General features: G+C 40.2%; 1 protein-coding gene across 1 annotated transcript in view; it reads left to right on the top strand.

Annotated features, from left to right (window-relative positions):
• PIGN (phosphatidylinositol glycan anchor biosynthesis class N) overlaps nucleotides 1-13,317 on the top strand; it is a 710,925-nt gene that overhangs the window by 506,468 nt on the left and 191,140 nt on the right. Inside the window, exon 21 of the mRNA XM_082259251.1 lies at nucleotides 5,622-5,724. Within this exon, the coding sequence (XP_082115377.1) occupies nucleotides 5,622-5,724 (103 nt within the window). The remainder of the gene's footprint in view (nucleotides 1-5,621; nucleotides 5,725-13,317) is intronic.

Genomic DNA, 13,317 nt, shown 5'->3' with positions numbered 1-13,317 from the left:
TTTGTTCTTTGATTCCTCTGCTATCTGCATGAGTCACTGGTAGAAGTCTAGGCTGACACCTCAGCCTCCAATGAGACAGCCCTCTCCCCTCTAGCATACAACAGGTGACTCAGACTTAGCTCTGTTTTTCTTTATGGGTCTGTGTAAACAGAGTGTGTCCATTCCCTCCAAATAGTTTTCACAGAGCTCTGTGCTCTGCAGTTTGTTTGATGTCCGACCACTGCTTTCTACTTTTGAGAGATTCTGTGTAAAATGTGTGTTTGTGTGAAGAACACAGGCATACATTTAACCCTTTGATCACCCCCAGTATTAACCCCTTCCCTGCCAGTGTGACTATTACAGTAAAAGTGCATATTTTTAGCACTGATCACTATAGTAATGTCACTGGTCCCCAAAAAGTGTAAAAAATTTCATTTTGGTGGTCCGATCTGTCCGCCACAATGTTGCAGTCCCTCTAAAAATTGCAGATCGCCGCCATTACTATTAAAAAAAATAGATAAATAGTCCAAAAGTCTATCCCATAGTTTGTAAATGCTATAACTTTTGCACAAACCAATTAAAATATGCTTTTTGGGATTTTTTTTTTTTTTACCAAAAATATGTAGCAGAATACAAATTGGCCTAAACTGATAGAAAAATTTAATTTTTAATATTTTTTATTGGGAATGTTTTATAGCAGAAAGTAAAAAATATGGTGTTTTTTTTCAAAATTGTCGCTCAATTGTTTTGTTTATAGCGCAAAATCTAAAAACCTTAGAGGTGATCAAATACCACCAAAAGAAAGCTCTATTTCTGGGGGAAAAAAGGACATCCATTTTATTTTCCGTTAAAATAACGCAGTGCCGAATCGCAAAGAATGGCCTGGTCATTAAGGGGGCAAATCCTTCCGGGGCTGAAGTGGTAATTATATACGTAAAAGGGGGCAGCCATAACATACAGTTTATAGGCTTTGCTTCCTATTTAGCACCACTGTCTAGTTGTGTGCCTTGCTAGTCCTCTTATCTCACTAAAATGTTATCAGTCAGGGACTGTCAGATCAAAAAAGCTGACTTTACCCAGTCTCTCATCTGCTGCTAGCCAGGGATCATCATTTGATCTAAGCTGCTTAGACTTTAGGTCACAAGAGATTACTTGCAAGCACTATTTTCATGAAACAGATGTTTTTTCTTAACTTAAATGTAATAGTAAACTTTGAATAAGAATCAGCAGTCACGTACACTCAGCCGCACATGCACAGATCACTGAACATTTACACCCCCAAATCTGTACTTTGGTGATGATACTCCCACGCGTGACGTCAGGAGTGACGTCACCACGGCCAGGTCATTCAAACAGTTGAATGCATGGAACCCGGAATTAAGACCTGGTGAAGATGGAAGTATCTGGGGCCGCCAGATCCATCACACCCCAGCGCTTTAGGACAGTTAAATCCCGCTGTGCATACTAGCGCTATTTGGCATAACCCACATGAGGGCCCCTAAAAAGAGAAAACATCACGGATTTAACTACTGCTTTAAAGTGTAGTTTTACTTTTGCAGTCGATTTTGAGAAACCCATATCTAATAATAATGTGGAATGTATGTTCTTTTGGTAAAGAGCATTAATTGTTATCTAGTAGAGATGGGCTTGGGTGTGTTCAAGTTCCCACGTGCCCGATCCCGGCAGGAAGCCAACACTGCACACCGCTAATCACAGGCACTGAGACATTAACCGGTCTGTGCAGATCGGGAAATGTCTCAGTGCCTGTGATTAGTGGAGTGCAGTGTCGGCTTCCTGGTGGGATCGGGCAAGTGGGAACTCGAACACGTCCGAACCCATCTCTATTATCGAACTATTATGGGCAAAGTTCCGCTTTAACTCAGAGGAAAGGACTTCACTTACCTCAATCTAAGAACTCCCCTCCCGGTCCAGAAACCGATGAATTTCACTCACTGGTCCAGGTAGCCAAGGAGTGACTCTATAGTAACAGGTAAGTGGCCTGTTAGTAATCCTGTAGCTGGCACATTGTCCCCAGTGACAGGATCAGTTGACTGACAGGTGTCTAAGAGAAAGTATAGAGTCAATAGCTATGCTGCCTGGCAGAGGTTTCTAATTCACATAAGTGAATAAACCTATTTACACATCCTTTGGGTAAAAAGGCACTCCACTGATGCCCATTTGAATTTTGTATTTATTTTCTGGAGCTCAGCTTTAGGACTCATTGATATTTTTGCAGTACATTAACGTGCATTATGTCATAGTTTAAGGTGTGTTGCTTTAAGGCAGTTCATTGAAAATAATGGGTTTCCTATACACCAAAATGTCCCTAAAATCCGACATGCCACAAAATTTGTAACGCACTGCAAGGCACTGTGGTGCTTTGGCTTGCATTGTGGCATGCTGTAACGCATGTGTGACTGCACCCCAATGCATGTAACGTGGGGGTTGCCATGCATTAAGCAATGCAAAGGTGTAAATGGGCCCTTGAGGATTTTGAGTCTGCAGTTATTTTACAGTACATACAGTTTGCAAATGTATTTCAGAAATAAACCTTAAAGTTTAACTAAAGGCATTTTTTTTTTTAGTTTTGGATACACCATAGAGGGATTAGAATGCTTGTCAGTTTGTATTGCTGTCTGTGCCCCCATTAGGGAGATTCACCCTCTCTATTTGTCCTGTTTACCATTATCATTGAAAGTAAAAGAAAATCCCAAATTTTGGGTTGTCCTCTGAAAAGTAATAGAGGGTAAATCTTCCAATGGAGACACTAATTCTGATGACTTGGAGGTCCCCAAGAAATTCCATTAATTTGCAGCAATTTCCTATCACTTCCTGTTTGGCTATGGGACAGGAAGTGAATGGAAATCTCTGCAATGGGACATAAATGGTGAGAAAAAATCGAACAGAGGTTAAAACCTTCCCTTGCGCTATCCAAAATTAAAAAAAAAAAAGTTTTGCCTATAGTTCTACTTTAAAGCGGAGTTCCACCCTCAAAATTAACTTTTCACAATCCACTTGCTTTAATTTACCTAAAAAAAAATTGGATAATTAATTTTTTTTTGATTCACTTACTTTGTTTTTAAAGAAAATATACTTACCTTCCTTCCTCTTCCTCCCTCTGCGGCTGCGGCCCGGGCCGTCACTTCCTCCTTGCATTGACTCCTGGGAGATGAGCGTCATCGATCCCAGGAGTCAATGCGCCCAGAAGCTGTGCAGGGATGACGTGCCTGCATCGGAAGTGACGAGCAGGGCCGGTGTAGGGCATTCTGGGACTCCGACGTCACCGAAGAGAACCCCGAAGAGGACGCTCCGGCTTTAGCTGCCCACACCTGAGATAGCAGCGCTGGACAAGACATTTTCAAGGTAAGTATTTATTCTAAAAGGTAAGTGAAACAGGGGACAGTTCAGAGGTTATCGTTGCTTAAATGCACTAGCCCTGACTGTCCCGGGGGTATTTTTATCTAAAAAAATATTTTCAGGGTGGAACTCCGCTTTAATAGCAAGTATGGCTTCACACTCACATAATATACCAATGACAATCTCCCTAATGACAGGTGTACACAGTCCCAGAATCAGCACGTAGCCAACCAAATTGGCATACTAAACCTACACATACAGTACAACCATGTGTTTAGTTGTACACTTCAGTGTTGTTAAAGTGGAGTTCCACCCTAAAATGATACTTACCTCCATCTTCTCGCTCCGGGTCACCTGAAAAACAAATGGATAATCGCATTTTTTTTTTTTTTTACTTACCTCGTAGAGAAGAAAATATACTCACCTTACTTCCTTCTTCCTCCCCTCGGCTTCCTCACTTCCTGGCTTTGCAATGATTCCTGGGAGCTGAACGTCATCGCTCCCAGGAATCATTGCGCCTGGGACGGCCCCGCTGTCACTTCCGGTGCGCGCGTGTCATTCCCTTCTAAACAGCTTCGGGGCATGCTGTGGAGGGATGACGCGCGCGCACCGGAAGTGACGGCGGGGCCGGTGCAGTGCATCGTGGGACCGAAGAAGACGGAAGAGGACGCAGAAGAGGATCGCGCTGGCTTCAAGCTGCCCACACCTGAGATGGCAGCGCTGGACACTACTTTTTCAAGGTAAGTATTTGTCCTAAAAGGTAAGTGCAATCCGGGACAGATCAGAGGCTAGCCATTGTGGAATGTACTAGCCCTGACTGTCCCGGGGGTATTTTTATTAAAAAAAAGTATTCCAGGGTGGAACTCCGCTTTAATAATGAGAGAAGGGTCTTCTTTAACCACTTGCCGACCGCCCACTGCAGTGTTACTGCAGCAGGCTGACTCAGCTGCGCAAATCGACATAGGGGTACGTCGGTTTGCAGAAGCGCTTCTGGGGGCGAGTGAGCACCGCCGGCAGTGCGCTCTTGCCCTTGCTAGGCAGCAGGGATGCCGATTCATGGGACTGGCGGCCGCGATTGCCGCTGGGCACCCGCGATCACTCCCTGCTGAGGCAACAGCTGACCGTTGTTCTCTCTGAAATGATCACAGAGCACATGTGATCCTTCTATATAGGATCATAGGTTTCTATGATCATTTCACAAGTCCCACCCCCCAGCAGTTAGTGTCATTATTACAGTAACAGTGCAGATTTTTTTAGCACTGATTACTGTGGTCCCCCCAAAAGTGTCAAAAATGTCAATTAGGGGTCCGATCTGTCTGCCGCAATGTCGCAGCCCCGCTAAAAAGTGCAGATCGCTGCCATTACTAGTAAAAAAAAATAAAAATAAGAATGCCATAAATCTTTCCCCTAGTTTGTAGATGCGATAACTTTTGCTCAAAAGGATCAAAATACACATTATTGCGATTTTTTTTAACAAAAAATATGTAGCAGAATACAAATTGGCCTATAAGGATGAAAAATTTAGATTTTTAAATTTTTATTTTTGGGAATGTTATATAGCAGAATGTGAAAAATATTGTTTTTTTTTTTTCAGAATTGTCGCTCTTTTTTTGTTTATAGTTCAAAAAATAAAAATCACAGAAGTGTTCAAATACCACCAAAAGAAAGCTCTATTTGTGGGAAAAAAAGAACATCAATATATATTTTTCTGGTACAGTGTTGCACGATCGCGCAATATTTCCGTTAAAGTATCGCCAAAAATGGGCTGGTCATTAGGGGACAAATCCTTCTGCTCCAGAACTGGTTAAATGGCATCCCAGCATACAATGTAATTTCTTGTTTCTCTATCAGCATATTGTTATAACCAGATCTTCAAATAACATTAGCCTAGCATTTGCCTGACATAGAACAAGTATGGTGTCCTTACTACACCTTCTCTTGAAGTCACAAAGCAATTAGTGTGTAGAAACATGGTATAATCACATTAAATGGAATGTGGTAATCCTCATGCTGTTAGGCAAGCATGATTGAAAGAGACAGCTCTGTCTTCTTGTCCCTGAAAGGTATGAAATAATTTTACTGCATTTATCTGATTCCCCATATGTTTTCTATCAGCTTAGTCCACTTGGCTGGGGTTAGAACAAGCAAATAAGGATAACCGACAGAATGCAGGGAGATTTATAGCCAGCCTTTTGTTTAATTGGGATCTGCATAATGTTTGGCAGGGAAGAAGAAATGAAATGTGATGTGATCTAATAACATGGTTCTCATCTTCTGTCTTTCAGTTTTTTCATTGGTTGCACCATTACTTAGTACCACGTTCCTGTTCCAGCGGCTCCTGAGCATTTTTCTTTCTTTTATGTCCTCCTATATTCTCTTCAGCACAGGGTATTGTCTTTTTTCTTATCCCTGAATTATTCATTTTTTTTTTTATGTATAAAAAAATCAATTATATGTTTCAGTAGCTATGCATTAAACAGTGTTACCAGAGTAATGACATCAGATGAGGGATGCAGTACTACCAGGTTATAGGAAAAGTGCCATGATACAAAAGCCTTAACAGAGCATTGTCCGAATCCCACTCACCCCCTCTGCTTACTGGTAATAATGCAGTGTTGTTCACACCTCTACAACACTTGCCTGCTCTTCTGTTGCCCACAAAAATACATCCCTCAAATGAACAGTTAAGAATTTCATCCTGCTTGTTTTGGACTGATTAGAACACCAGGAAAGCACATACTACTCATTCTGTTGTGAGGGCTTTATGTTTTGTAAAGCACAGTTTACAGCTATCAACTGCTAAAAGTAACACTAAACAATATCATTATTCTCCAAAAATAATCCATATCACCTACTACTTAAAGTGGTTGTAAATGTACAAGGTTTTTTTTACCTTGATGCATTCTATGCATCAAGGTAAAAAAAAAAAAACTCTGTGTACAGCAACCTCCCAACCCCCTCTAATATTTACCTGAGCCCCCTCTTGATCCTACGATGTCCACGAGAGTCTTGCTTCTCTGGGTACTCACACTCCTGATTGATCACTGTCAATCACAGCCAGTAAACCAATCAGGAGACGGAGAGGCGGAGCTGAGCCACAGCATTCGTGTGAATGGGAACAAGCCGTGGCTTGGGGGCGCGCCAGAGCAAGCTGCTTGCTGTGGGGGGCACCTGGCAGGAGGGAGGGGCCAGGAGCGCCAGCCTGGGACCCAAGAAGAGGAGAATCTGGGCTGCTCTGTGCAAAACCACTACACAGAGTAGGTAAGTAGAACATGTTTGTTGTTTTAAAAAAAAAAAAAAACAAAGTTTTAATATCGCCTTAATGGCCCTGTAATTTTTTTTTTTTTTTTTAATTCTTTGGAATGAGCAAGGCACATTAGTTGCAGTCATGTGCACAGTTCTATTGCCACTACAAATTCTGTAGTCTCTAGTCAGTCTCACGAGCTAAAGAGGGTGGTTATGTTCCTACGTAAATGTGACCATGGAGAATGAACGTAGCTACCTTCTAACAGGAAGTCTGATCACTAGAATTCGGAGATTTGGAGGAGATATTATTATATTACATACTGGAATATAATTTTTTTAAACCAGAATTTAGGGTCACTTCAATAATATGAGATGTTTGCTCTCATATATTTCTGTGCCTGGTTGGAGGCCTGCTAAGAAATTGAGATGACTTATTTTCAATGACTAGCCTGGTGCATGCATCATTTAGAGCCTCTTGGAAGGCTGAACTTTGCACAAACAATCACCCCAAGAAGGAATTGTTTTTTACTTTTAAAACCATCATTATTGTATGGCGCTGATTTTGGAACAAATAATTTCACCACAAAACAATTGTAAATTTCCACTGACTCACATAGCATGCCAGTAATTCATGCCTCGTTCACACAGGGCGTACATAACCGTGTGCCTGGGAGGGGCTGTGTTTACCCGCATAGGGATGCACAGATGTCACATTGGGAGCAGTGGCTGTGTCTGTGCAGCCTCTGTGTCCCAATTGACAGCAATGGGACTGCCTGTATGGGGATACATGGAACATGTGTACATCCCCTTGTGGGTAAACATGGGCATATGGTTACATACACCCCATTTGAACGAGGCCTAAATGTTAACCTTTATCAAGCCATACCCTTTCTCTACTCTATAACCCTTAATCTCATCCATAACTGTAACACAACCCAACCTTTGTTAAAGCCTATCCCTATTCCTTACTCATTAACCCTCAGCCCACCCCTAAATGTAAACCTAAATCAAAATTACATTTTTAATATATAAGAATATTCTTTTAATAGCCGTAATCTTAACATTGATACTATTTTTGGGAGTATATATATATATATATATATATATATATATATATACAGTGCATTGCGAAAATATTCGGCCCCCTTGAACTTTTCGACCTTTTGCCACATTTCAGGCTTCAAACATAAAGATATAAAACTAATTTTTTGTGAAGAATCAACAAGTGGGACACAATCATGAAGTGGAACGAAATTTATTGGATATTTCAAACATTTTTAACAAATAAAAAACTGAAAAATTGGGTGTGCAAAATTATTCAGCCCTCTTAAGTTAATACTTTGTAGCGCCACCTTTTGCTGCGATTACAGCTGTAAGTCGCTTGGGGTATGTCTCTATCAGTTTTGCACATCGAGAGACTGAAATTTTTGCCCATTCCTCCTTGCAAAACAGCTCGAGCTCAATGAGGTTGGATGGAGAGCGTTTGTGAACAGCAGTTTTCAGTTCTTTCCACAGATTCTCGATTGGATTCAGGTCTGGACTTTGACTTGGCCATTCTAACACCTGGATATGTTTATTTGTGAACCATTCCATTGTAGATTTTGCTTTATGTTTTGGATCATTGTCTCGTTGGAAGACAAATCTCCGTCCCAGTCTCAGGTCTTTTGCAGACTCCATCGGGTTTTCTTCCAGAATGGTACTGTATTTGGCTCCATCCATCTTCTCATCAATTTTAACCATCTTCCCTGTCCCTGCTGAAGAAAAGCAGGCCCAAACCATGATGCTGCCACCACCATGTTTGACAGTGGGGATGGTGTGTTCAGGGTGATGAGCTGTGTTACTTTTATGCCAAACATAACGTTTTGCATTGTTGCCAAAAAGTTTGATTTTGGTTTCATCTGACCAGAGCACCTTCTTCCACATGTTTGGTGTGTCTCCCAGGTGACTTGTGGCAAACTTTAAATGACACTTTTTATGGATATCTTTAAGAAATGGCTTTCTTCTTGCCAATCTTCCATAAAGGCCAGATTTGTGCAGTATACGACTGATTGTTGTCCTATGGACAGAATCTCCCACCTCAACTGTAGATCTCTGCAGTTCATCCAGAGTGATCATGGGCCTCTTGGCTGCATCAAATAACAAGGAGAAGAGAGAACCGCTCCGGTGAGGGGATATTCCCACAAACACATCCAACACAGGTGCAGGCAAGGATCCGCAATCCAGACAGCAGCAACTTGTGAGTACAGAGAGCTGCACCACTGGTTGAAGACGTGCAATTGTAAAATCCAAGTTTATTGAAGTCCAAAGGGTAAAAACATTCAAAATGTAACCACAACAGACAGAGACATGGGAGAAAAGCACGGCGGTTGACGCGTTTCACGGAGTCTTCCACTTAGTCGTAACCATGCATGAACATTACAAAACACTGCTTTAAATAGAGGAAAAACATTTCGTGTGCTCCTCCTTGATTGCAATTGTTTGAGCACACAGCTGCAGATAGTGATCCTCAATTAAATACACGTAGATGGCCCAGCAGGATTTGTTAGTATGTTTAAGCTTCACCCCAAACCAAATACATAATAAAGTATATCGGTAAAAATATATATATATAATAGATGTAATGAATATAAAACACCTAGCGCATGAGTGAAGCCCAAAACCAAAAAAAGGAAAGAAAAAATAAAGAAAATGGAGAGGGTAAAGGAATATGTGTAAAAGAATGGTAAAAATGAAAATGGATAAAAAATGAATGATAATAAATGAAAAAAACTTGAAAAAACAGGAAAAGTATATAGGAAGAAAAAATAATAATAGTAAGATGATAAATGGTTGAAAAGGAGAAAGGGAAAAAATGGAAAAAGGGGAGGAGCCAGAGAGCAAAGAGATACTTAGATGAAATATATGTATTACCCATATAAGATGGGAAAATCTGAAAGGCATGGCACCATCCATTGAGTATATCCCTACAGCTGTGTGCACAACCAAAGAACGATCCACAAGAACACCATATATCCCTAATCCAAAAAGTTAATTAAAAAAAACATATATATTGGAGGATATTGATTAGCAACTAACCTTCCCGGTAAACCAAATACATGCATATAGTGAGTGGCATAATAATGCCAATAGAAACATATACATATATAAAGAATACATGGAATAAATCACTTGCAGATCTATGCAAATAATCCAATATAATGGATAGCACACTAATGCAAATGAACATATATATAGTTATATACACATATCTAGAATATATGAAGTATACCATATGCCGATCTAGACAGATCTTAAATGTCAAATGCAATATACGTAGTTAACAAAGAGAACATATATGGATAATTAATGATCCCACATTTCACACACATGGATACAAGTAAGTTCAAATTGAATACTAATCAAGAGCGGATGCACACTCCGATGCGTAAACTGTGGGTAATAATACATAGGATATCTAAAGCCATGAAAATCCTAAACATAAACATACACATGAACATAAACGATTATATGTCACAGTAGATATCCCAAATATTGCAAAACATCCATATATGCAACGATACATACATATCGATTACCGGAAATAAATTGGATGGTCCACTACACACATTATCATCAGATATAAGCATCCCAACCCGACTAAAAAGGTTCAAAAGACAAGAAAGAACAAAAATAAATGATAATAGGAATGAAAAAGGAAGGAACAAAAAAAAACAACAAAGGAACAAAGAACAAGAGCATAGAGAAGAACAACAGAGAGACACAGAATGGCCGGACAAAGAAAACATATATATCGATGCATATAGGGACGAGTAGCAAATACACTAAAGACATACAGTGGGTACGGAAAGTATTCAGACCCCCTTAAATTTTTCACTCTTTGTTATATTGCAGCCATTTGCTAAAATCATTTAAGTTCATTCTTCTTCCTCATGAATGTACACATAGCACCCCATACTGACAGAAAAACACAGAATTGTTGACATTGTTGCAGATTTATTAAAAAAGAAAAACTAAAATATCACATGGTCCTAAGTATTCAGACCCTTTGCTCAGTATTTAGTAGAAGCCCCCTTTTGATCTAATACAGCCAGGAGTCTTTTTGGGAAAGATGCAACAAGTCTTTCACACCTGGATTTGGGGATCCTCTGCCATTCCTCCTTGCAGATCCTCTCCAGTTCTGTCAGGTTGGATGGTAAACGTTGGTGGACAGCCATTTTTAGGTCTCTCCAGAGATGCTCAATTGGGTTTAAGTCAGGGCTCTGGCTGGGCCATTTAAGAATAGTCACGGAGTTGTTGTGAAGCCACTCCTTCCTTATTTTAGCTGTGTGCTTAGGGTCATTGTCTTGTTGGAAGGTAAACCTTCGGCCCAGTCTGAGGTCCAGAGTACTCTGGAGAAGGTTTTTGTCCAGGATATCCCTGTACTTGGCCGCATTCATCTTTCCCTCAATTACAACCAGTCGTCCTGTCCCTGCAGCTGAAAAACACCCCCACAGCATGATGCTGCCACCACCATGCTTCAGTGTTGGGACTGTATTGGACAGGTGATGAGCAGTGCCTGGTTTTCTCCACACATACCGCTTAGAATTAAGGCCAAAAAGTTCTATTTTGGTCTCATCAGACCAGAGAATCTTATTTCTCACCATCTTGGAGTCCTTCAGGTGTTTTTTAGCAAACTCCATGCAGGCTTTCATGTGTCTTACACTGAGGAGAGGCTTCCGTCGGGCCACTCTGCCATAAAGCCCCGACTGGTGGAGGGCTGCAGTGATGGTTGACTTTCTACAACTTTCTCCCATCTCCTGACTGCATCTCTGGAGCTCAGCCACAGTGATCTTTGGGTTCTTCTTTACCTCTCTCACCAAGGCTCTTCTCCCCCGATAGCTCAGTTTGGCCGGACGGCCAGCTCTAGGAAGGGTTCTGGTCATCCCAAACGTCTTCCATTTGAGGATTATGGAGGCCATTGTGCTCTTAGGAACCTTAAGTGCAGCAGAAATCTTTTTGTAACCTTGGCCAGATCTGTGCCTTGCCACAATTCTGTCTCTGAGCTCTTCAGGCAGCTCCTTTGACCTCATGATTCTCATTTGCTCTGACATGCATTGTGATCTGGAAGGTCTTGTATAGACAGGTGTGTGGCTTTCCTAATCAAGTCCAATCAGTATAATCAAACATAGCTGGACTCAAATGAAGGTGTAGAACCATGGAGTGTCACAGCAAAGGGTCTGAATACTTAGGACCATGTGATATTTCAGTTTTTCTTTTTTAATAAATCTGCAACAATGTCAACAATTCTGTGTTTTTCTGTCAGTATGGGGTGCTATGTGTACATTCATGAGGAAGAAAAATGAACTTAAATGATTTTAGCAAATGGCTGCAATATAACAAAGAGTGAAAAATTTAAGGGGGTCTGAATACTTTCCGTACCCACTGTATATCCACATCCATATATAGCAATATATCAATATATCTGTTGTTCTCAAACATTATTATTATAATATATTCCAAAGAATGTCCAAAGATGTTGTGGAAATAGGAACTATATGTCAAAAGAATGATAATAGAATACCCGTATCCCTAAGTATAAGCACTACAACTATGAATAGAAGTGGGTAACATCCCATTCAAAGTTTAAACCGCCAGGTAATCGGGTCTGGAGTCTATGAATCCAGAAAACCTCCCTCTTACATAGAAGGCGGAACACATCCCCCCCTCTCAATGGAGTGATTACATGTTCGATCACTTGTACCGATATTAAAGACCAGTCACCATCATGTTCTGAATTGAAATGGCGGGCTACGTTAGTGGATTTCTGCAATCTGACATCACTTAAGTGTTCCCTAAACCTGTCCTTGCGTGTAGTGCGACCCACATATTGGACAAAGCACTCCTTACAGGTGATGAGATATATTAAAAATGTAGTATTACAGTTGGAAAAAAATTTTCTATGTAAGAGGGAGGTTTTCTGGATTCATAGACTCCAGACCCGATTACCTGGCGGTTTAAACTTTGAATGGGATGTTACCCACTTCTATTCATAGTTGTAGTGCTTATACTTTGGGATACGGGTATTCTATTATCATTCTTTTGACATATAGTTCCTATTTCCACAACATCTTTGGACATTCTTTGGAATATATTATAATAATAATGTTTGAGAACAACAGATATATTGATATATTGCTATATATGGATGTGGATATATGTCTTTAGTGTATTTGTTACTCGTCCCTATATGCATCGATATATATGATTTCTTTGTCCGGCCATTCTGTGTCTCTCTGTTGTTCTTCTCTATGCTCTTGTTCTTTGTTCCTTTGTTGTTGTTTTTTTTTTTTTTTGTTCCTTCCTTTTTCATTCCTATTATCATTTTTTTTTGTTCTTTCTTGTCTTTTTGAACCCAGTCGGGTTGGGATGCTTATATCTGATGATAATGTATGTAGTGGACCATCCAATTTATTTCCGGTTATCGCAATGTATATCGTTGCATATATGGATGTTTTGCAATATTTGGGATATCTACTGTGACATATAATCGTTTATGTTCATGTTTATGTTTAGGATTTTCATGGCTTTAGATATCCTATGTATTATTACCCACAGTTTACGCATCGGAGTGTGCATCCGCTCTTGATTAGTATTCAATTTGAACTTTACTTGTATCCATGTGTGTGAAATGTGAGATCATTAATTATCCATATATATGTTCTCTTTGTTAACTACGTATATTGCATTTGACATTTA

The sequence above is a fragment of the Pelophylax lessonae genome (assembly GCF_965119305.1).
Source record: "Pelophylax lessonae genome assembly, chromosome: 5".
NCBI lineage: Eukaryota > Metazoa > Chordata > Amphibia > Anura > Ranidae > Pelophylax > Pelophylax lessonae.
Note: the sequence above shows the minus strand (reverse complement) of the source record. Positions and strands in the feature narration are given on the sequence as shown.